Source organism: Gopherus flavomarginatus, chromosome 12 (assembly GCF_025201925.1).
Source record: "Gopherus flavomarginatus isolate rGopFla2 chromosome 12, rGopFla2.mat.asm, whole genome shotgun sequence".
In the NCBI taxonomy this organism is placed as follows: Eukaryota; Metazoa; Chordata; order Testudines; family Testudinidae; genus Gopherus; species Gopherus flavomarginatus.
In genome coordinates this window covers 47,226,198-47,248,267 of record NC_066628.1, presented here as the reverse complement: position 1 = coordinate 47,248,267, position 22,070 = coordinate 47,226,198, and the positions used below count along the sequence as shown (strand labels likewise).

The window sequence follows — 22,070 nt, the reverse complement described above, 5'->3', positions numbered from 1 at the left end:
GGATGGAGGTTCTGAGCCTGAGTCAAGCCAAGACCCAGGGTTCAAGCTCTATTGCTTTGCAGTGTAGATGCAGCCCCACTGGACTTGCGCTCTGGGAGTTCGCCCAATATATCACACAATTCCAACGATCAACTTTCTTTGTCCTCTGGACAGTCAAGTTTTCCCACATTGCACCACAAACAAAAGACTAGAGTGGCCACATCTGGAAGGGCACTAGGAAGTGTGGGATATGAGTAGTTGGAGTCGGGCCTGCATAATGCAGTATAGATACTAGAGCTTTAGGTTGGGATCCAGTGTTCAACAATTCCTAACCTGGAGTTACAAATAAGACCTAAGTTAACAAACCCAGGGTCTGCTAACTCTAATTCTATTAACGGTGGGCTTACATTGCAGTGTAGACATATCCAGAGAGATCAAAGAAGGGTTCAGATATGCAACTACTCCAATAACCATGACAACCATGCAATCATTTCAACTTTGAACTGGAGTGCATTTAAAGGTCATAAACTAATGGAGAAAGATTTTGTATCATGACTAGTTACCTCCCCAATTCTGCCTAGCAGCTGTATACCAAAATAGCCCTAAACTAAAATACCATGGAAATTCTCTGCTAGGTTAAACAGTTAAGAATTTTAAAGTCCAACCAAAAGGCCATGAATCCCCATGAATGCTTGAGATCTGTACCCATGTCAGGATTGTGGAACTATTTATTTATGTATTTATTTTTTACTGGGCAGGGTGAGGGGAAATAGATCTCAGATTTGCAGTGAACTGCTTCTGAAAACAGAAGCGAAATGGCTCCAGTCCTGGGACAGATAAGGGTGGAATTTTCAAACTCCCACTGTCTTCATTTCCTTAGACTCCTTTGTAAATTTGAGCCTCTGTGCACAAGCTCTAAATCAGTAGTTCTCAAACTTTTGTACTGGTGATCCCTTTCACACAGCAAACCTCTGAGTGCAACCCCCCTTATACATTAAAAACACTTGTTTATATATTTAATACCATTATAAATGCTGGAGGCAAAGCAGGGTTTAGGGTGGAGGCTGACAGCTCGTGACCCCCAGAGGGTCCCGACCCCCAGTTTTGAGAACCCCTGCTCTAAAGGCATAGCTCGGCATGCCTGGCAGAACTAAGCAATCCTTGAAAGGAGATATCAGCCAGAAGTGTTTTTAGTGTGTTGTACCTTTGGTGCACAATCTTAATGCAATACCAGATTTGCTTGTGGGCCAGGTATAAAAGAACCAGGAAGTGTTCCCTTCTCCAGCTGTTGCTATAGCAATTGTCCCTAATATATGCAGCAATATACAGGTAGTCAGTCTGTGGGTGGAGCACTTGATCAGCATGTAGGTTTCTTAGCCTCTCCAGCATGTCCTTTTGCCTAATCTATGCAAATAGGGATTTTACTTTGAACTGTGTTACATACATTTCATCTGTTCCATAATTTCAATCATATTTGTCTGGCCTTCCCATTTGGAATTCTTTACTGGGATGATTAATGGGGGAGGTTCCACCTATTTATCTGTGAAAATAAAGAGATGCATCTGTCCGTTTCCATTTTTTTAGAGCACAGCAGTACCTTAAATAAAAGTGCTGTAACCAAAGCATTTTTGCCTAAGGTGTAAATAGAGACAATACTAACTACTTGTTCTGCCTTCCCTGTAAAGGTACAGTCACTACAGGTATCAACATGAAAAAATGATTTACTGGCCCTGTCTCTTTAGTTCTCTTTGGATTTTTGTGTGTGTGCTATTACCCAAAACATACAAAGGAATCATAAATGTATTCTGCTGCAAAGACTTGAAGGTCTGAATTATATCTGGCTATAGGTTGAACTTCACCCCTGCCACAGGACTAAGACCTGAACATCACTTGAGAGAATGACTAATGCCCATAAAATAAGGCTTAAACACTGCATTGGCCATGGGAGATTTTAATCCATGTACATAAAGGTCCCATGTCACTAACCTGTAGCCTTCAAACCCAGCCTTTGCTGGTACCAGCCTATTGTATAACAATTAAATAAAAGCCTGGATTAGGCCTAATAATGATTTAGGTTGAAGAGAGATATTTCAGTTTAAGATTAGTCTCAGAGGCAAGTAAAAACTGCACATTTTTATAGCTGTTTAATCATGAAAACACAGCTTGTTAGATAGCTATCTCTAAGCATCCTGGTTTAGTTTTTTTCTTTATTTTCTTTTGACTAACTATTTAAAACTTGATAGCAACGTTCGTGGTGCTTCCTGGTTTCCACGGTAACCATAAAAGGCGTGCACTTCACTAAACTGTGCTGCCAGGGACTCTTTACAAAGAACCTCACCCCACCCCTCCCAGAGCGTTATGAAACACCGGAATAACCGTGCAGCACCACACTTGACATATTATGCAAAATATTTAATGAACCAATTTGTGTATTCAAATATGATTGGCACACAACCATATGTTTCACCTTAAGAAAACTGCATGTTGGTGAAGGCCTGTTTGGCATCCCTGAAGAATAAAGCCCTCTGGTTTTCTCCAGGGCAACAGTAGAATGAGCTTCACGCACACTCTGTCCAAACAGCAGGGCTTGACTTATTTAGGGCGACCAGAGAGAAGATCGGGACAGGAGATGAAGGGTAATAGGAGTCTATATAAAAAAAAGCCCCAAATATCAGGACTGTCCCTATTAAATTGGGATATCTGGTCACCCTAGACTTATTTGACGTATGTCTCTTTTTTCCATTTAAAATACAGGCCACTGTATTCACCACTGCCTTCCATCTTGGCCGATCTCTTGCTGCAGTCTTAGCTTCTCCCCAGGTCCTTTTGATGACTTTCAGTTCTGCTTCTGTTGTGCATTTCCAAATTGTCCTTAGTCTACCTCATAGCCTCTTGCTCTGGGGATTCCAGTCCAGCACCTGTCCTGTTATGTCGTTCAGTTCTTTCCTCCATTTGTGTCCTAGCCACCTCCATTTTCATTCCATAATTAGCTGTCCTATCACTTTCTGTTTTGGCCTCTACCAAAGTTCTTTTTCTGGCTGTCTGAGGTTAAGGATTTGTCTAAGGCTGCTGTTTATTTAAGCTTGGAGTTTAGACAGTAGGATGCCCTAGCAGCATGCTTTGCCCCTAATCTGGGAGAGGGCAAGGGGCAATTGGGGGTTGTTTAGGATATGAGTTGGCAGCTTCTGCTTTTCCCCATCCCTCATTAGTTTCTCCTATTCCTATCTGTTTCCAGTCCTGCTCGTTCTCAACTCCCTCTTCAGTCCCATGTCAGGGGATCTGGAGAGATAGCACAAGCCCTTCCCCTCAGCAGATTCAATACTGTATGTAACATTTCTATAGCATGCTCCAGCCCAAGGGATCCCACACTGCACATAGAGGAATCACATCCCCACAATGATGTAGACACTTCTCCACACCTTTGGGGAAGGAGGAGGAGGATCATTGCCCAGCCAGAGCAAACCAAACCCCTGCTATTCATAGAGAGGCCTGTATGCATGACAGCAGTTCCCCAGAGAGACATTACCTCTGCCAGGACTGCTCCTTGCCCTGTTGGTTCCCTTTGATGCACCAGTCTGTGCAGCGGTGGGGAGGTACAGGGCTATAACCCCGCCTCTTCCCCACTCTTCATCAACCCCTTTTCCACATCCTATGTCCTGGGGGAAGAAGAAGACTATTGTGTGACCTGCTGTCAGGGATAAAGGGAGCTTCTTGCTCACCCCTCTGCCACCATACAATGGTCTCACCTCATCTGGCCCTAAGTAACTTGCTCAAGGCTACAGAGGACAACGCAACTCAAAAAGAATTTGGAACTGGAAAAGGTTCTGAAAAGGGCAACAAAGATGATGAAGGGTATTCAATGCCTTCCATATGAGGAGAGACTTAAAAGATTAGGTCTGTTAGCTTAGAAAAGAGATGACTCATGTTGGGAGGGGGAGAGGTATGATAGGGTTCTATAAAACCATGACAGGTGTGGAAAAAGTGAATGGAGAGCGATATTTACCCTTTCAAACAATACAAAAAGCAATGAAATTAATAGGCAGTAGGTGTAATACAAACCAGGGGAAGTACCTTTTCACACAATGCACAAATAACCTGTGGAACTCATTGCCATGGGATGTTGTGATGGCCAAAAGTATAACTGGGTTCAAAGAAGAGCTAGATAAATTCAGGCCAGATAGGTCTATCAATGTCTATTAGCCAAGATGGTCGGGGGGGAACCCCATCCTCAAGGCAACCCTAAACCTCTGACAACCAGAAGCCAGGAGTGGAAAGCTCCATAATTGCCCTATTCTTTACACCCTCCTGAAGCTCCAGTGTGGATTATTGTAGAGGACAGGATAGTGGGCAAATTGAACCATGGTTTGACCCAGAACAGCAGCTCTTATGGTCTTACATTCTTATGTCAGAGCTGGGATTAGAGATCATGACTTTCTTCTGCACAGGCCTACATTGAAACCAGAAGATCACACCTCTTTGCCTCAGGGCCTGATTCTCCAGTTCTTTCTCAGCCCAGAATCACGCTGAAGCCAAACCCACTTTGTTTTGCCTGAGTCATTCAGAATCAGGCTTTAAGTGTCTCTCCAGAAAGAAAGCAGAAGGAACATGAAATGAGCAATAAAATGCCCACCAGCCCAGTAACTATTTCATAATTCACTGCATCTAACTTGTATGAGTCTTTGTGAGGCTCTTTAAAAAGCTTATTGCTTTACCTCTGTCCTTCCTCATTGACTGTATTTCAGCCCACAAGCTTAGGGAACTTATTTTTTAAAGAATAAAATAAAATTTGAGCCGCTTAAATAGGTGGGTTTTCCCCAGGCTGCCCAGTCCTACAAAATACATTTGCTTGCCAGGCGATATGTTGGATTTGTACCTTTGGTAAGACTATAAACTGCATTGTTGGAACGAAGCCTGTACTTAGGGAAACCCTTGAAAGAATTGCCATTTCCGTCAGGGCTTGTATTTTTTTATATACTATTGAGCTTTCTGTAATATTCATTTTCTTTACTTTTGTGTTATCCTCTCCCTCACCCCGCCTCCCCACCCATGCGCACACACCCCAACATCTGCAAATAACTATTCAAATTTCAAGATAAAGTGTTATTACCAGTCCACTGCAGAAAAGGAAAAAGCCAAAGGAAGGCATTAAAATGTGCCTAGTCGTAAGCTAAAGTGCAAATGGGAGGAATTGCAAATTCTCACTCCTCAAGAACTTGCATTAAGGTGAACGTGCTGGATTTTAGGTAACAGCGAGAGTTCACAAAAGAAAATCTACCCTGCATGCAAGATAAATGTAGGGATTTAGGAATGGATTTGGGCTCCTGTTGGAGAATTGCCGAATGCACTGAAACGTTTGCCCATGGTCTTTGTTCACAGTTCTGGCCTATGTTACATGTCTCTTTTCTGACTGTCATGCTGAAGTGATATGAATAGTTCACATAATATCCCTGGTGTTTCCCTGGCACAATTATATCCATTACAACATTCTTTCCTATAGATATGCCATCATCTGTGATCTACCCTAGTGAATCTCCCATCTCTCATAAGGTGTAGTTCCCCCAGCATTCTCAATACATATAGGGGCACTTCCCTAAGTATTTTATAGGAGATTCCTCCTGCTCCTTCACCCCAAGCCAAATTCTGATTTCAACTGCCTTCTGTAAATCAAGAGTAACTCTACTGATTTTACTTATCTCCTGATTTCAGTTGAGTTGCTTTGGATTTGTACCCATGTGAGTGAGGAAAATTTGGTCTTCTGGCTGTAAATATTTTCTTGATTAATAAGCATGGAAAGATTCTTACTCTTGTTTTTGGGGTGTCTTCTTCAGTTAGAATGCCTGACTTTCAGATTCTGTAGCACTGGCAGTTTTGTCTAGACCCACATTGCTAGGTTTTTGAACTAAACACTGGTCTAAATTCAGCATAAGTGCAATTAACTGGAAAAGTCTGAAATGCTTCCAGATGCCATGCAACCTAGCCGCCACTGAAGACAGATCTTCAGCAAGTCAGGTAATTTTGATTCTTCTGAGCAAGAAATTCTCCAGCTACAGAGGTTAAATAAGCAATAGCATCTTAGAGATTGTAGAAAACCACTTATGCACTGATGGCCAGATTCAGAGGTGAATTGAAGATTTGAGAGTTAGTTAGTGTAACTCAACAGTTGTTCCTCCCCTCTACTTCTCAAAAATATGCTATGCCCCTCCCCTTCTCAAAATATATATGTTATTTCAACTTAAGACTTCAGTTCACTGTGGGTTTATATTGCAGTGCAGATCCTCCTTGTAGATATGCTTCACTGTTGTAAGACTAGGTGCTCCCTGATGTGAGTTAAACTAATATATTACCAGGATAAGTGTCCTCACTGTAGTGCATCTACAATATGATTTGTGCTGTTCTAGCAACAGCAATGTATTATTGCTAATAATTATTTATTACTGGCATTGCAATAGCACCTAGGAACCTCAGGCATGGACCAAGGCCCCATTGCGCTAGGTGCTGTACAAAAACAAGAAGACCATCCTTGTCCCAAAGAGCATACTGTCTAAATAGTTACACAAGTGCAAATTCATTATTCTAGACAAGCCCTTTTAAAATGCTCTGACCCACTTGCTAGTATGAAACTGACCCCCAACACTGACACCCTTAAAATTTTCAAGTCATGACTCTGACCCTCCACAATCATTAGGCTGGCTGAAAAATGCTAAGTTTTTTTTAAATAAGTTTAAATTCTTTTTAGTGTTTTTTCTGTCTTTTGAGCCTTTAGGTTACAGTCATGTCACATGTTCAGGCTTTACTCCGCAACCATGAAGTCTATATATTTTTTTAAATAAAAGCTGAGATCCTCACATCATTCCATTACTCTAGGAGCTCATGATTGAAATGAAAAAAGGGATTGTGAGACACTCACTATGATCATGAGAGTTTGGAATACTGGTGCTGTTACTTCCACATTTCATCTCTGAATGTGGCCTACAGAGTCTAACTTTACCAATGGGAGGCTGCACCGGTATAATGCATACAGAGGGACCAGAAGAGGGCAGCACAGTAAGAGAAGCAAATAACAGGAAGGCAGGCTACAGTGTCACTTAAAATAAGCCTCTCCATACTTTGAGCCAAATTCTCAGCTTATGTATATCAGAATTTCTCCATTATCTGGCCCTTTCACATTCACTTTCTGCTGACCTTCTCTGCATCAATAACACTGATTAGAGAAATCAGTAAGTTCTAGTTCTAAAACAGTTTAATTTTGGGTAAGGCAGTCTGACTGCAAAGGGGTCCCTTATGCGTTAGCTCTGAATTTGGCCCTGTTTAAAAACAAAACTCTGGATATGCATAAGTTTCAATGCAGCACATAAACTACCTTTCTAAGAAACAGATTTTGAAAAGGGAAGCTGAATTTACAACAGGAGTCCTTACAGAGGAAAAGGTTCTGAGTTGAAGCATCATACTAGAGATTCATTTATATACTATTAAGGACCTCAGTGCCAAACTCAATTTGAAACTCTTCATACTGTGCTTGGATATTACAATATATTTAAATCTTGATTACTTTGGCCTAATCTTCTTGAGCTGAGTAGGAGTTCTGCAGTGCTTATGTTGACAATATTGGATAGTTTGTAAAATCTTCCACTTTTTCCAGCTCCTTGTATATAGAGGCACAAAACTTGAAATCTGTTTGTCCTTGTGTCTTTCTCAGTCATAGCATTATAGCAAAACTAGAGGGTATCACTATAGTGGTATGGATTAAACATCCACTTGTTCCATTGAATTTAAGTTTTCAAATCAGTGGGGGGGTGCACATCTCTCAACCCTAAATGATCAAATGCAGGACAAAGACCAGATCAGATCTTGTACCTTGCTTTACAAAAAGGGGCACATATTTTGGTCTTCATATCATGGACAGGAGAACTGATGCATGGAGAGTTGAAGCTACTTGTCCAAGGTCACATAAGGAGTTGAGTGACAAAGCCCAGAATAGAAGTCAGATTGAAGGACAGAGACACAAAAAATGGTGCAAGAAGTGCATTTGGGTTTCAGCCTATTTATTTGAGGCATAGATTCTGTTCCCAGATACTCAAGCATAACTCCAGAGGCATTACATAGGAGCATCCTGAGGACAGAATTTGGCCTATTGTGATGTCAGTTTCATGATGCAGAATGATCTAAGATGTTTAAGATCATTAAACCAAGTCTATTTGGAATAGAGGTAAATGTGGAACATCCCTTTGGGATGGTACATGGGCATTTGGCATTATGGCTCCCATTTTATTTTCAAATCCATGCCCAAACCTCATCAGAGGTCAGTTTATGCCCTGGCTGCCCATTTTCCCGCCTTGTCTTTTCTTGGTGAATACATGCACACTTTTTTCGAGGCACCTTGTAATCTGTTCTCTCACCATCATTTTGATTAATGTGATCTCTATTTTGCGTACAAACACTTTGTACTTAAGAGAAGGATAGTCACATGCAATGCTTAATTTGTGCTGGAGTTTCATAGACTATTAGGGTTGGAAGGGGCTTCAGGAGCTCATCTAGTCCAACCCCCTTCTCAGAGCAGGACCAATCCCCAAATGGCCCTCTCAAGGATTGAGCTCACAATGCTGGGTTTAGCAAGGCAATACAAACCACGGAGCTAACCCTCCCCCCCACCAGGGCTGAGCCCTGGCACCTCTAGTGTTGGCAATTCATAGCCCCAGCACCTCTGGGCTTGATGCATCAGTTATGAAAGTAAAAAATAAAAAAAAAAACAGCTTGAGTCGCAGCACCTAATTGCTTAAGGCCCGGCACCTCTTTCACTACAAATTAAGCACTGGTCACGTAGTTAAGGCTCTGGAGTAGGACTCTGAAGGCCTGAGTTTAATTCTCAGTTCTACCACAATCTTCCTGTGTGACTTTGAGAAAGTCACTTAATCACTCTGGGGAAGATCCTCATCTGGTGTAAATCGCCATAGGAAACAATGAGGCTCTGTGCCTCAGTCCCTAATCTGCAAAATAAGAGTATCACCTGTCCTCCTACCCTTTGTCTACTAATATTACAAGCTTTTGAGGAAAGGGACCGTCTCTTAGCATGTGTTACTGTGGGAGGCACTTCACAGGGTCCCCTACCTTGGCTGCAGGCACTAGTGCAATACAGTTAAAGGGTGATGTTCTGACCCACTCGCCACACGCAGAAGATACAGACACAAGATCATTGGGTTTTTTTTAATTATTATTATTTAGAAATAATAAAATAAGACATAATATATAAAAATCTGTACAATTCATGATTTGTGCAGTACATTAGGAAGACTTTGATACAAAAAGGCTGCAAACAGGAAAATAGTAATGGACAATTGTCAAATGTCTCGATTGTTCACCTTACAACAGCTGCAGATCAAGAGTCATTGCAAAATAAATGTCTGGTTGGCGGTGGGATGGCAAATCTGCAGCACCCTTCTGCCTTAAATGGTCAAGAGCAGCCATAGTTTAAAGACATTACAGTACTTCTCGGCTTTACCTTGTAATCCAATATGGAAAAAAAAGGACCTAGGAGACCAGATAAAAACATACAAACCCTTTGTCTTTGCCAAAAGAGAACAAGTGCTAAGTTAACACCACAGAAATTTATCATGATTGGGAGAATGTATCATTAAACATAACTAAAATGTAGTGATTTTCACCCTTGCTACTTATCCAAAAAACAAGTTGCACCAAAGAGACAGAGGAGAGAAACAACATAGCCCAACTGGTCTCACAAATGCCTTTTGTCATTGTAGGCGGTATTATGTTTCAGACATTAAGTCTTATTCAAGTATTTTCAGGGAAGGGCAGAAATAACTAAGTCCTCCCCGACTCCCCAAGCAAAATACATAAAACCACCTGTGCCAGACACTAAAGACACTGAGCCAACTTCATCCTTGGGGTCAGTCCGTAGCCTAAGGACCAGATCCAAAACTTGTAAAGCCAATGGAAAGACTCCCATTTGCTTCAACAGGCATTTGGATCAGGCCATAAATGAGGGATTCCTTTGGCCTAGTATCACTAAGTATGAACGCTGTCAGTCACTGTGCATGCCTTTAAAAAAATTAAAAAAAAGAAGAATTAACCAACCCTATAATAGTCTGACCTGCATTGAGCTTACCAAGGCATGTTCAGAAATGTATTTAAACCATTTGAGATATGAACAAGGGGTGGGGAGGGTACCATGAAATATACATTGCAGGTCAGGTCTCTTTCCTAGCAGCTTTCACAAGTCAGAGGCTGAGTGCAAATCTGCAATGCTAGATTCAGTCAGTAGAGACAAAGGGTTATTTAAAAAATAAAATAAATCCAGCAGAGAGTGCAATGAATTACCTAAGTATCCACTCTCAACAAGAATAGCAATCTGAAAGCTTGTAACTTTTTAAAAAATGCCAGTAACTAGAAAATATTTTCAAATTAAAAGTCCATGCTTAAATAAATAACAGAAGTTCATAGCATTAGGAACCCTACAAGGCTTGTAAGTATTTGCTAAAACCATGCTAACCAGTAGCATCTAGGTACTAGCTAGCAGAAATTATTGAACTGAATTTATACTTCCTATGGATTTATTTAATTTTTCATTTTTCTTCTTCTCCTTTACAGACTTCTATTTACATTTGGCTTTAAATATGAAAATACTTGATAAACTTTATAAAATGTACATTTTAAAAACATTTCTGAAAAACTTTTTGTGACTCGAAAAAAACTGTGCACCAGAAATTTCAGATTTTTTCCTTTTTTTGTTTCTTTAAGAAAAAATAAACAAAACAAACTGAAGTTTTTTATTTTCCCTTATCTCCTGTCCCTTGCTCTGATTTTTCAAGTCTCCTCAGTGGGGCACTGTGTATTTTGGAGTGATCTAATTAGGGGAAAAGGTTCCCTTTTCTCCAGCTCATTTCCCCATTTCCTCCCTTCCCCCATTGCATCTTCATTTGTTTTACATTTCACTGAATACTCTTTGGTTTAGTTGTTTTCCTTTACAAGAATATCACAATAGCAGCACAAGTAGCGTTCAGTTGCATTCACTGGCTATGACCCAGGACTGCGTTCAAGTTGCCTTGTGGGTTTAATTCCCTCCCCGCCCCAAATAGTTTTAGAACTTGCATTTAAATAACATCTGCCCTCTTTAGAATATCCAGAGCTACCTTTACAATGTAAAATTTCCACAGTTATAGAACCCACCTACTCAGGTTACTGTAAATACCATCTTATCAGAAACCACCACGTCATTGCAGGCATTTCCTTCAGGCAGGGCTACAAGGGGCCAGAGGCCTTCACAGATGTCCATTTACAGAAGACATTAGACCTAGAACAAGCTGTTTTTTAATGGCATACAGCGATCCAATACTGTAAAAGAGTTGACTAGAATCTATTGTCACCACCACCATCATTACCTATTCCTTGAGGAAGATTCACAGGCAAGGAACCTTCAAGTACAGCTAAGTTATATGCTTGATCTCAGAGGCACAGAAAACATTAAAGCATTCTTGGCAAGGGGGCCAAAATACCATTAGAGCCATGGCTTTACAAAAGGTCACAAGGCTTGATGACATATTTCATCCTCCACAGATAGCTCAGTCGATGTTTACAGGTAAAAAGGAGGTGGGAGAGGGAACTCTTTTACAGTATTATCTGCAAATAATCCTTTTTCAAATGATCCAGAGCACACTATTACACCTGGTCTGACACCCGTGCCCTGCCAAAGTGAAGCATTTTCCCAAAATATTCACATCCCTATGCTCTTTCAGATTGCTCTGTTACAACTTCCCTCTCTCCCCACCCCCCAACTCCCCAGGGATTGACTGTTGCTCTGCTCACCTACGCCTAAATGCCTGCTCCAGCCGACTTAGCCTAGCGCAGATCAGCAGCTTTGCATGGTTCTAGCCTAGTTTAACTGGAAATGAAATGACCGCCTGCAGCATGTCTGATGGCTCAGTTCTCAGAACGCCGGGTCAGCTCTAAAAGGGCCCTCTAAGTTGTAGAAGCAGTTTTGGAATGTGTGTAGAATAACACTTGACCTTCTGCTGTAGCCTCGCTGGTGTTTTGCTAACAGGAAAGAACAGATGTTTGCTCCCCCCCCCCCGCCTTTTCCTTCTTATAAAAAGAAAGAAAGGGAGCTCGTTTTCCCACAGAGGGGAGAAAAATGTCTTGCTTACTTAGATCCGACTCTTACACTCTATTTTCTGAATAAGGTGCGAAATGAGGCCCTTTTTTTTAAAAAAAAAAAAGAAGTCTGAGGTTCAAATTTTGTTTGTTTAAAGCAGCCCGTTTCATTGAAATAAACTCCACTGTGCAAAACTGTGCATTTTCTTTGGTATCCATTTAGGTAGATTTAACTTAATTTTTAGATAGAGAATTAAACTCAGCCCCCTCCCTTCCCCCCTTGAAAAAAAAATTTTTGCTGGAGGCTACCAATTGGCCTTATGTTACATAATGCCCCTTATGTAACTGAAAAGAGAGAAAAATTGATTCTAGCTATCAAACTACTGACCTCAAAAGAAGTTCAGACTATACGGCCGCATTGGCCTCTTTGAAGTGTGATCGTGAGCTTTTCAACCCACAAAATTCAATGTTGACATTTTTTTTTAAATTACACAAAAGAAAAAACTACACTGCCACAAAATAATTACAATTTGTGTCCATGTAGTTAGCAGCAGCTTTCTTAAAACAACAACAATAATAATAATAAAATAATAATAATAATAATAATAATAATAAGGCAGATTCTTGCCTTTGTTATGCCATTAAAAACATTCTTGTTCCCTAGAGAGAAGCATTCTGGAAAAAGTTGGAAAAAAAAAAACCCAACCAAAGCTCGCCTGCAAGTTCAAGTTTTGTAAAAAAATATATACATAATTTATTCTACAATATATATGTGCCTTCTGGTCACACTTAGACATTGTTTAGTGCTTCGTGATTAGAGTTCATTTTCAGCTATCTCTCCTCTAAAGACAGCCCTAAAACTGGCTTAGTTTCCTCAGGACCGCTTGTCTTCACGCCTTTCTTCAACAGTACCATCGTCTGAAAACTGCTTCGGGTCAACTCTCAGCTCATTGTGCCTTTGACCGACGTACTTTTCTTTTAAACCAAACGATAATAGAGAAAAAGTCAGTCAGTCATATTTCCGATTCCCGCCTTAACGGCCTAGGTTCTAGTGGCACCCCAGCTTGGTTATGATGGTCCATGTCTGGGAGGGTGTCTGTGCTCATGCTTTCAGGCACCCCATTGTCACTCTCGTCCTCTTCTTTGCTGGTGAGGGCCACTTCATTCTCGTAGCAAAAGGAATTTGCGTTAGAGAGAATGTATTTCTTTTCTGCTAAGTCTCTGGCACTACAGAGGGGTGTGTTGGGCACTTCGTACGTTTTGTGGAACCTAGAGTAGTCCACTTTGTAGTAGTTTTTCTCTTCGAAGAGCACAGGCTCATAACGGTGGCCCCAGAGGATTTCATTTGCCAGATATGAACTACGGCACTGGGTAGTCATGGCAGTAGCTTCCACCATGCCCTCTAATATTACTACAATTTCAAAGTCTGCATTGTCCATGTCTTGCTTACTGTAGTCATACAAGGGACTTTGTTCATCTATTTCATGGACTATTGTAATTGGGGAGACCAGGAATATGCGGTCTATCCCACTATCAAACCCAACGTTGATGTCTATTTGGTCCAAGGGGATGTATTCTCCTTCGGAGGTGACCCTGGATTTAAGAAGCTGGGCTCTCACGTGTGCCTCTACCAAATGGCTTTTCCGTAGGTTTCCAACACGCCACATTAAGCACAGCTTCCCATCCCTCAGGCCCACAACAGCATTGTGGCTAAAGACTAGAGTTTCGTTTCTTTTTTTTGGTTTAGCCATCTTTGCCATGACAGCCCCAATGATGAAGGCATCAATGATGCAGCCTACGATAGACTGGAAAACCACCATGAAGACTGCAATGGGGCACTCATCCGTGACATACCTAAAACCATACCCAATCGTTGTCTGAGTTTCGATGGAGAAGAGGAAGGCTGCAGTGAAGCTGTTCACATTGGAGACACAAGATTTGTAGTTTGCTGACTCCTCCAGATCCCCATGCAACAGAGCAATCAGCCAAAACACACAGCCAAAAAAAAGCCAGGAAAGGATGAAAGCTAGGCAGAAGATAACTAGCATCCACCTCCAGCGAATATCCACGCAGGTGGTAAAGATGTCTGCCAGGTAACGTTGTCCTTTCTCTCCCACATTAACGAACTGGACATTGCAGTGTCCATCTTTCTTGACAAAGCGGCTTCTGCACTGCTGCCTAGTGTGTACCTTGCTCTTCCCGTTCCCATAGCCATTGGCAACTGCCATGGTTGCCAACTTCATGCCATCTTCTTCTGAGGAAACGATGCTATAGCGGTTGGTTCGCACGCTGCCCATCACTACTGTTGTGGACTGAGGTGCTTCTGCTTTAAAAAACAGTCTGAGTTTCTGCAAAACCCTTTGGAGAAACAGTTTTGAAAGTTCTAGAGGAACACACACACAGAAAAAAATAAGAAGGCTAGGTTGGAGTTTCCAACAACTCTTGGCTCTACCAAGGCGAGTCTTCTGACATGCCGCGTTAGCTTAGCAGTCGAACATCCGTCATGGAGAGCACATGGTCTGCAAGAGAAAGACAAACTGCACATTAGAACTCAAAGGGACAGAACAATGAATCAAAGCTATATAAAGACCCCAGCCTCCAAATCCACACGGTTCGTTTTTCAATCTATTCAGTTCTATTCATGGAATTGTCCTGGGGCACAAAGATTCTCTGTTTATGGTTATGCATCGACAAAAATTGACATCAGTAATGCAAAGAAGTCATCACTCTTTCTGCAGCAAGCACTATAGTGAACACGTCTTACAGGTCTTAAAGAAATATTCACTTAACAGCAGAAAATACACGTATCTATCTAGTACATACCCCTGCACCTTTGGTTTACTTCGGAACAGTGAATTAGCTTTAACACATGCATGTCTGTTCAAGTCTCAAGTTGATTTACAATGACATAGAAGCCTGTGTCTCAGGGTCTATTCCAGCCAAGATACAGGTGTGCGTTAATTAGAGGAACAAATGCATTATGAGGATTATGGGTTCCTTGGGCCAAATTTAGCTCTAGTAATACTCCCCTAACTTCCATTAAATTACACTTGTGCAGAATTTAGCCTTTTACTACTCCATTAAAGCAAAAGTTGTGCATTCTTTGCCAGCTATAGGAATAAAGCCATACAGACTAAGTTGGCAACTATTTAAACCAAAGCCACAGCAATTTGATGGGATCCATACAATCATTAAATTCACAGTAGGAAATCAACACACAAATCAAATGAGGCCCCATCCCGCTCCTGCTGAAGTTCTTCGTAAATGGCTTTAACAGAAATAGGATTGGCCTAACATCTCTGTGATGCCTTTGATGGTAGCTACAAGGTAGTTTCCTCTCTGGAGATAAAGGGGATTCTGCCTTCAAAAGGAAAATGGCCCCGAGTTTCCCTTGTGTCCTGAATGTCAATGGTTAGGACATAGCACAGTGGATACAAGATGTGTTTGCTGAGATTGGAGGGCACCAAACTCATTTCATAGAGGTCTGGCTTAGACTCAGTGTTTGCTTTTAACAAGCGCATCATCCATTAAGTTACCTACTATATTGCAGGAAATTTAACTGAAATACTGCAGAGGAGGCAAAATGCATGAATTGTAATAATCACCCCTGCACACACACAACCAAAGGAAAAAAGAAAGTCTTAACTGATTTTAAAATAATGTCTGTTGTGGGTTTGCCACAGCAGGAGATCTAAGTACCAATCACATAAGTGGAACTGTACACTAAGATGTCTTTTGTCAACTGATATAAACAAAATTAAGCAAACTCATTTCTAAGACTTCTGCATGTGAAATAGTTTGCACAGACTCTAGCTGTTCTTCCTGACCTGGTAAAAAGTAATACTGTGGATAGGAACTACCCCTGGTCCAATAACAGGGTTAAAACTCTAGACGGATTTGGAATTTCTAGAGTTCAACATATGATCTCTTAATTCCTCCGTCCCCTACACCTCACAGCTGCATCACAAGGACACAGGTAAGCAGATGTATGTAAGAAAATAGCAGGTGACAAGCAAAAAGATTAAGTGATATTTATAGACATGCATAAGACATTTCTTCCTGAAGAGCTACTTCATGGTTTGCTTTAAACACACACACATACACACACTTTAAATTACTCTACAAGAAATGTGGCCCAACACATATTTCCTGAGATTAGTCATCTGTGACTCCTGCAGTGCGTGATACATTTTGGCAGCTTTCAACTTTCAAAATATCCAGTTTGAATGTAGCTTTCACATTAATGTATAAAGATGATATGGTGCTGTTAAGCTTACACCTGTCTGAATATTTTGTTTGCATCGTATAAAGTTCCCTTTGTATGTTTGTTTTCTTTAATGTGGGGAAAGGGTGATAAGAACGGAGTGTCTCATTCCTGCCAATATATAGCTCTCTAAAGCGAAGGAATGCGTCTAACATTCAGTTTGAGATATTTTCTGTTGGCTTGAAAATGCATCTAAAACCAAATACAAGTGGAAAAGCCAAATTACTATTTATATGTTCCATGAAAAAGAATAGCTCATTGCAAAATCATTGCACTGGTTTGCAGATTAATCACTTTTATAAACCACATCCTAAAAGTATGATCATGTTGAACTTCCATGTTCTAAGCAGGTTTTGCTCCAAGTTGATGGAAATACGTAGCCTTAGAACTAATTTAGTCATTTTTCTGCCTTGTCTCTTGGATTTCAAAGGGGAAGGGGTCTGGGGAGGGGACAACTGTGAAATCTGAGGGACCTGAATGTGCAATTTTATACCAAAAAAAAAAAAAAAAAAAGGTTTTTTTTGACCCCAAGAAATTTGTTTGAATGCCACAAATCACGGAAACCACAATAGCAGATTCCTACAAATAGCTTACCATATTTAGAACCCTGAAAATAGCCATAGGCACCTACCGTTGTCATATTTCCATTGCTAATGATAGCATTTGTTCCACCTACTGTACATCTGCACAGTATTATTAGTTAATGGTTGTGCCACTGCACGTGTTATGCCTTTGGAAGCAAAAACTGCAGCTACTTTGGCTTAAATATTCCTGAAACATTGAAATACAGCCTTGGGGTATCTCTTTCCTGTGTTGATAGACTTTCTGGATGTTTAGACAACAAAACTCTGGCACACCCCATGTTACAGTGCTGGTCATAGGATAGCTGTCTATGGTCTTTTAACAGCACAAACTGCCTCTCATCCTTGTGTGTGCTTTGAGTAGCTAGGATACCGGGCGGGGGGGGGGGGGGGGGTTTGCAATACTTCAGCAGGCAGACTCACAGCTGGTGAAACACAATGGGCTTGATCCTGCCCCCAGTCAAGTAGATGGCAAAAATTCCCATTGACTTCAAGGATCAGGACCTTGTGTATGGGGGGGGGGGAGGAGGATCAACAGGTCCACCAGTGAGGGGATCTGAACTTTGTGCATCCTAAACTCTTCCAGTTGGCTGCAGTGAGAGTTTGGGGACTGCAAGGAATACAGGGTCAGGCCTGACACAAAAAGTGTGTACAAAGCTAAAAATGCACAGACCTGGGCTAAAAATCTAATATGATGCCTTACTTTAAAAATCCACCTGCTGCACAGTTGTAATACAAGCTTAATTTTTCCAAACGTTCTCATGTTATCATTGAGTACAAAGAGCAGACCAAATCTACAGCCCTCACGGGGGGCGGGGGGAATTGCATAATGACGTGTAGTCAGGCATAAACTAAATTATCTTATTTTATTCACCCCATTATCTCTCCACAGAAAAACAACACCGTTTTCACCACAGAGAAGTACTAAAACCAGTTGCTGGCACGTGTACAGATTCACTACAGTGAGGGAGATCAGAATTTCAAATGTTGCGAGGGGAGGCTTGGAAAGGGGGAACAGAAGGGGACTTCACTATTAATGAAGCTTTTCTGGAAAAACACTGATTCAACAACAAAATCTCTAAGAGCTCACAAGGAAAAATAATTACATCCGATGGCTGTAATTTGCACTGAGTGAGTGGAAGAGAAATGTGCAGGAGGGTTTCAGACTGCTCAGAGATAGAGATGTTACAAGAGTTGGGAGAGAGATTGCTAATGAGCGATCTGGGCAGTTATTCCCAAGCTGACGCCACATTACCCTGTGTCGTGTGTGCAGCGCACATGTTGCTAAGTGAGCACAACTGCTACTTTCCTCCCTCTTTAGTAAACAGACACTGCCAAGATATATAGCAAAACCCAAACCCCATGCTCTCTTATTTTATTGGACACAGATCTTCAGGTGTCAAGGCTCAGTGACCTTTCCCTAGTCCCATATATTATTTAAAAGTTGTTAGCCCAGCCTCTTCTCATTTTCCTACTTGCTTTGGCTAGGGGATTTGAGGCATATTATGTATTTAATGCTAAGCTAGCTTGGATCATGACAGATTTTCATGAAGACATTTGAGAAAAGAAAAGTAGGTGATGTAGGAAAAAGTGTATGGAGAAAAAGGGGAAAGATAAGTGGCACCGTCATCTGAGATCCTGCTCCTTTGCCGATCTCAGGATATTTCTAGATGATGACAAAGTAACTACAAATGAAATATTCATCACCAGGGGGTGTAGTTGATGTGCTGGCCAGCAGGATGGAAAAACAAACAAGTGTAAAGGTAAGGCAGAGAACACAGAAAAGAATACATAACTAGATACAGCCTGATGAGTAGAGATCTGGAGGGAACACATCTTTTTAACACCCAGAACAGACTTCAAGCATGCTCTGCAACTACTATCTACAGACAGTCTCCAAAGTGCATGTGAAGCAATTGCCTGGTTAAAATGGAAAAGCTTGTACAATACAGCCACAAATAAGTCTGCCGTTTCCTATATGTATTTTTTCTTAACTGTCATGAATCAAGTTAAAATGATGCAATCTCTCCACCGTCACTCAAACCACAATGGCTCTTTTTCTTTCTTCTTCTTTTTGCCAGACCCATTAAGAAAGAATTCCACAAGTTGCTTTGATGCATCTTTCATAGACTACAGTCGATGTGCAGTGTTATGAATAAATGCCAATGTGTTGTGCAAGAGGTGATAGATTTTTTTAATTTTTTAAAAAATTAATGTTCTAAACTCTGTAATTCTGTGTGCTTTGACCTTTTCCCTCTGTTCTTGAATCCCTGAAATAATAAGCAAAAAGAAAAGGATGCACCCTACAGAGGAAAGGAGAGTTTTCATGCTAACTGCCAGCCCTCCCCCAAAATACAACATATTTCAGTGGCAGCTGGTGACTCGAGAAAATAAAATGAGCACAAGCAGATGCTCAAGTGTTCCAAGCATACCTAGCTAATTATATGTGCTAGTGAGATTAATTAAACGGTAAGGTGTATGAGAAATGGTAAAGCTCTCCCTTCATGTGACTATGCAGAAAAGTGCAATCAATAAACCTGATAGTAAAACACACACGTATAGACTGATCCCCTCCCCGCCCCCCGCAGGCACAGACATTGGAGGGTGGCATTGCAGAGGTGACTGTGTAGCACACTTCACTACAGAAAGATGTAGGTTAAAAGAAAGTGCTCCTTACCTGGTAGTGGATTTAAGCTGGGGATGGATATACATAAAAGAGGGTAAGATCCAGTGGCTAGGGGGAATCAGCAAACCAATCCCAAGCTCCCTACCCCGCTGCTCCGTTTGCAACTCAAACACTCCATCAGCCACTGCCTCTTTCTTGAGGGCGGCCATGTGATTTTTAATACCGGCTCGGCAGTCCCCGCCCTCCAGGGCTGTCCCAGACCAATGGGAGGCGGGAGGCCGGCCCAGCCGTGCCTGGGTCTCCGCTGGAGCGCTCGGCTCTGCCCAGAGCAAGGGGTTGCTGGAGCCGGGCGCCGGGGCGTTTGCGGCGAGCGCGGAGCCTGCCCTGCCCCGGCCGGCTGGCGAGCCGCGGGGACCGGCTCGCCTCTTGCCCCGGGGAGGGTGGCACCTGGCTGGGGCGCGGTTCACCTGCGCGGCGCTCCTCGCTCAGCCGCGGGGCTGCCCCGATCCGGCCCCGGGGAGGCGCTGCCGGCTGCCGCGCTTCGTGGGGGCGAGCGGTGCGCAGAGGGAGGACGCACCTTGCAAGGGAAGCTGGAGGTGGAGACAGATTGTAAGGGGGGGGCGGGTATGTGCCGGTTCTTGGGGAGGAAGAGACTTTTTCAGGGGCTGGATCAGGGCCGCCCAGAGGATTCAGGGGACCTGGGGTCTTCGGCGGCGGGGGGTCCTTCCTCTCCGGACCCGCTGCCGAAAACCTGGAGAGGAAGAAGCTCTAGGGGCCCCGAAACACCTGCGGGACCTGGGGCAAATTGCCCTACTTGCCGCCCCCCCGGCTGGAGAGACTAAAGAAAGAGGGAGGGTAGAGAAAATGAGGGAGGGGGTTGAAGTGGGGGTCAGAGAAGGGTTGGGGGGGATAGGGCGAGTGGAGGCAGCCTGGAGAGAAGAGGGATCTGATGGGGAATGGGTTACGAACGGAGGGAGAGGGGCAAATCACAGGGATGTGTTGGTGCAAAGTCAGGGGTAATCATTCCCTTTGCATGCAATAGCTAGAGTGACCAGACAGCAAGTAAGAAAAATCGGGACAGGGAGTGGGGGGGGGGGGGTAATAGGAACCTATATAAGAAAAAGACCCAAAAATCGGGACTGTCCCTATAAAATCGAGACATCTGGTCACCCTAGCAGAAGCCAGGCTCTGTATGTACAGCTGGGCTGCGAGTTGGCCTTGAGAGGGGTCATCATCTCAGGGCTTGAATTTCTATCCAGTGCAAATGAGAACATGCTGTCCAGGGGTATGTCTACACTGCACAGTAAGCTCAGGTTCCAACTCAGGTTTGAGCCCAAGCACACCTTCCGTCCACCTACAGATTGGGCTGGTGCGGGTCAGTGAGCATTCAGGACGTGGGATCCTGCTATGGGGGTGGGTCAGAGCCCAAGTCCTACTGTGACTTGGATGTGAGCCCTGTCCTTTTGCAACGTGAACACAGATCAAGCCATAGACTCGAGACAAAAGGTATATGTGGTGCAGTATGGACATGTTAGCACAACTGGGATACTTAGGTCTAGCATTGTAAAGCCGGGTTTACAATGCAGCGTGGACTCTCAAGTGGAGGCTTGGAAACACTGAGTCCAGAAGTCTGGGTCCCAGGGACCTGGGTTTATCATAGTGTAGAAATATGCTGTGCTTCCAGCCTGGCTGGCTGTAAAACCCTCCCCAGATTAATTGCTAGGCTGAAGGGCACTGGCTTTCATGCTCTTCGACCAAACCCAAGAGTATCATTATTATTTGTATTGCTCCAGTCATAGCCTGGGACCTCATTGTACTAAGTTATAGCAACACAAACCAGAAAAGACTTTCCATGCTAGAGATAGCATGTGCACATAGCAGTATGAGTAAAGATGTTAGTAAATTGTACTCTCCAGATAGGGAGAGATTTCAGTCTAGTGTCTTGTATCTCTTCTTCATGTGGAGCTAGACAGGAATGGAGAACACCTGTTAACCATATTCCCTGTGTCCATAAATAAAGAAATCACTTGTTCCATACATAACGGAGTGAGATGTTAGAGAGACAAGGTGGGTGAGGCAATCTGTTTCATTGGACCAACATCTGTTGGTGAGAGAGACGTGTTTTTGAGCCATACAGAGCTCTTCTTCAAGTCTAGGATATTACCTCACCTACCTTGTCTCTCTAATATCCTGGGGCCAGCACAGCTACATTACATACAACTGTGTTAGATATAACATATCAAAGCAACTTTCCTACGTTTATGGGAACCCACAGGATTCATCTTCCGTTAAGAGCAATCCTGAGAAGAGGAAATTAATTTCCGTTTAATTTTTCTGGGAAATCTGCCAAACTTTATTGGGAAATCTGCAGGACGCTTTGGTCTGGTCAATCTAATCTCACTCTCTTCAATACCCCTGTTGCTCTTAAAAACATAACCACACTTAGATACAACTCCCACATAGTACTGAAAAAAGTCTTTTATTTCCATCTACTGTAACAAAGTCCAATATTTATTTA

General features: G+C 42.4%; 1 protein-coding gene across 7 annotated transcripts in view; it reads right to left on the bottom strand.

Annotated features, from left to right (window-relative positions):
• KCNJ2 (potassium inwardly rectifying channel subfamily J member 2) overlaps positions 1–19,717 on the bottom strand; it is a 63,130-nt gene extending 43,413 nt beyond the window's left edge. For 3 of the 7 annotated variants that reach the window (XR_007769010.1, XR_007769011.1, XR_007769012.1), the window contains exons 1-2: positions 19,604–19,717; positions 11,797–14,600 (exon numbers count right to left, since the gene is read on the bottom strand). Coding sequence is in view for 1 of the 7 variants with exons in the window: in XM_050920817.1 (XP_050776774.1) it covers positions 13,095–14,378 (1,284 nt within the window). In the remaining 6 variants the exon portion in view is untranslated. Of the gene's footprint in view, positions 1–1,423; positions 1,520–3,948; positions 3,984–9,200; positions 14,601–19,603 lie in introns of those variants that run through there. The other 4 variants (XR_007769009.1, XR_007769008.1, XR_007769013.1 and 1 more) reach the window with 3 other exon arrangements.
• Between the last annotated feature and the right edge of the window lie 2,353 nt (positions 19,718–22,070).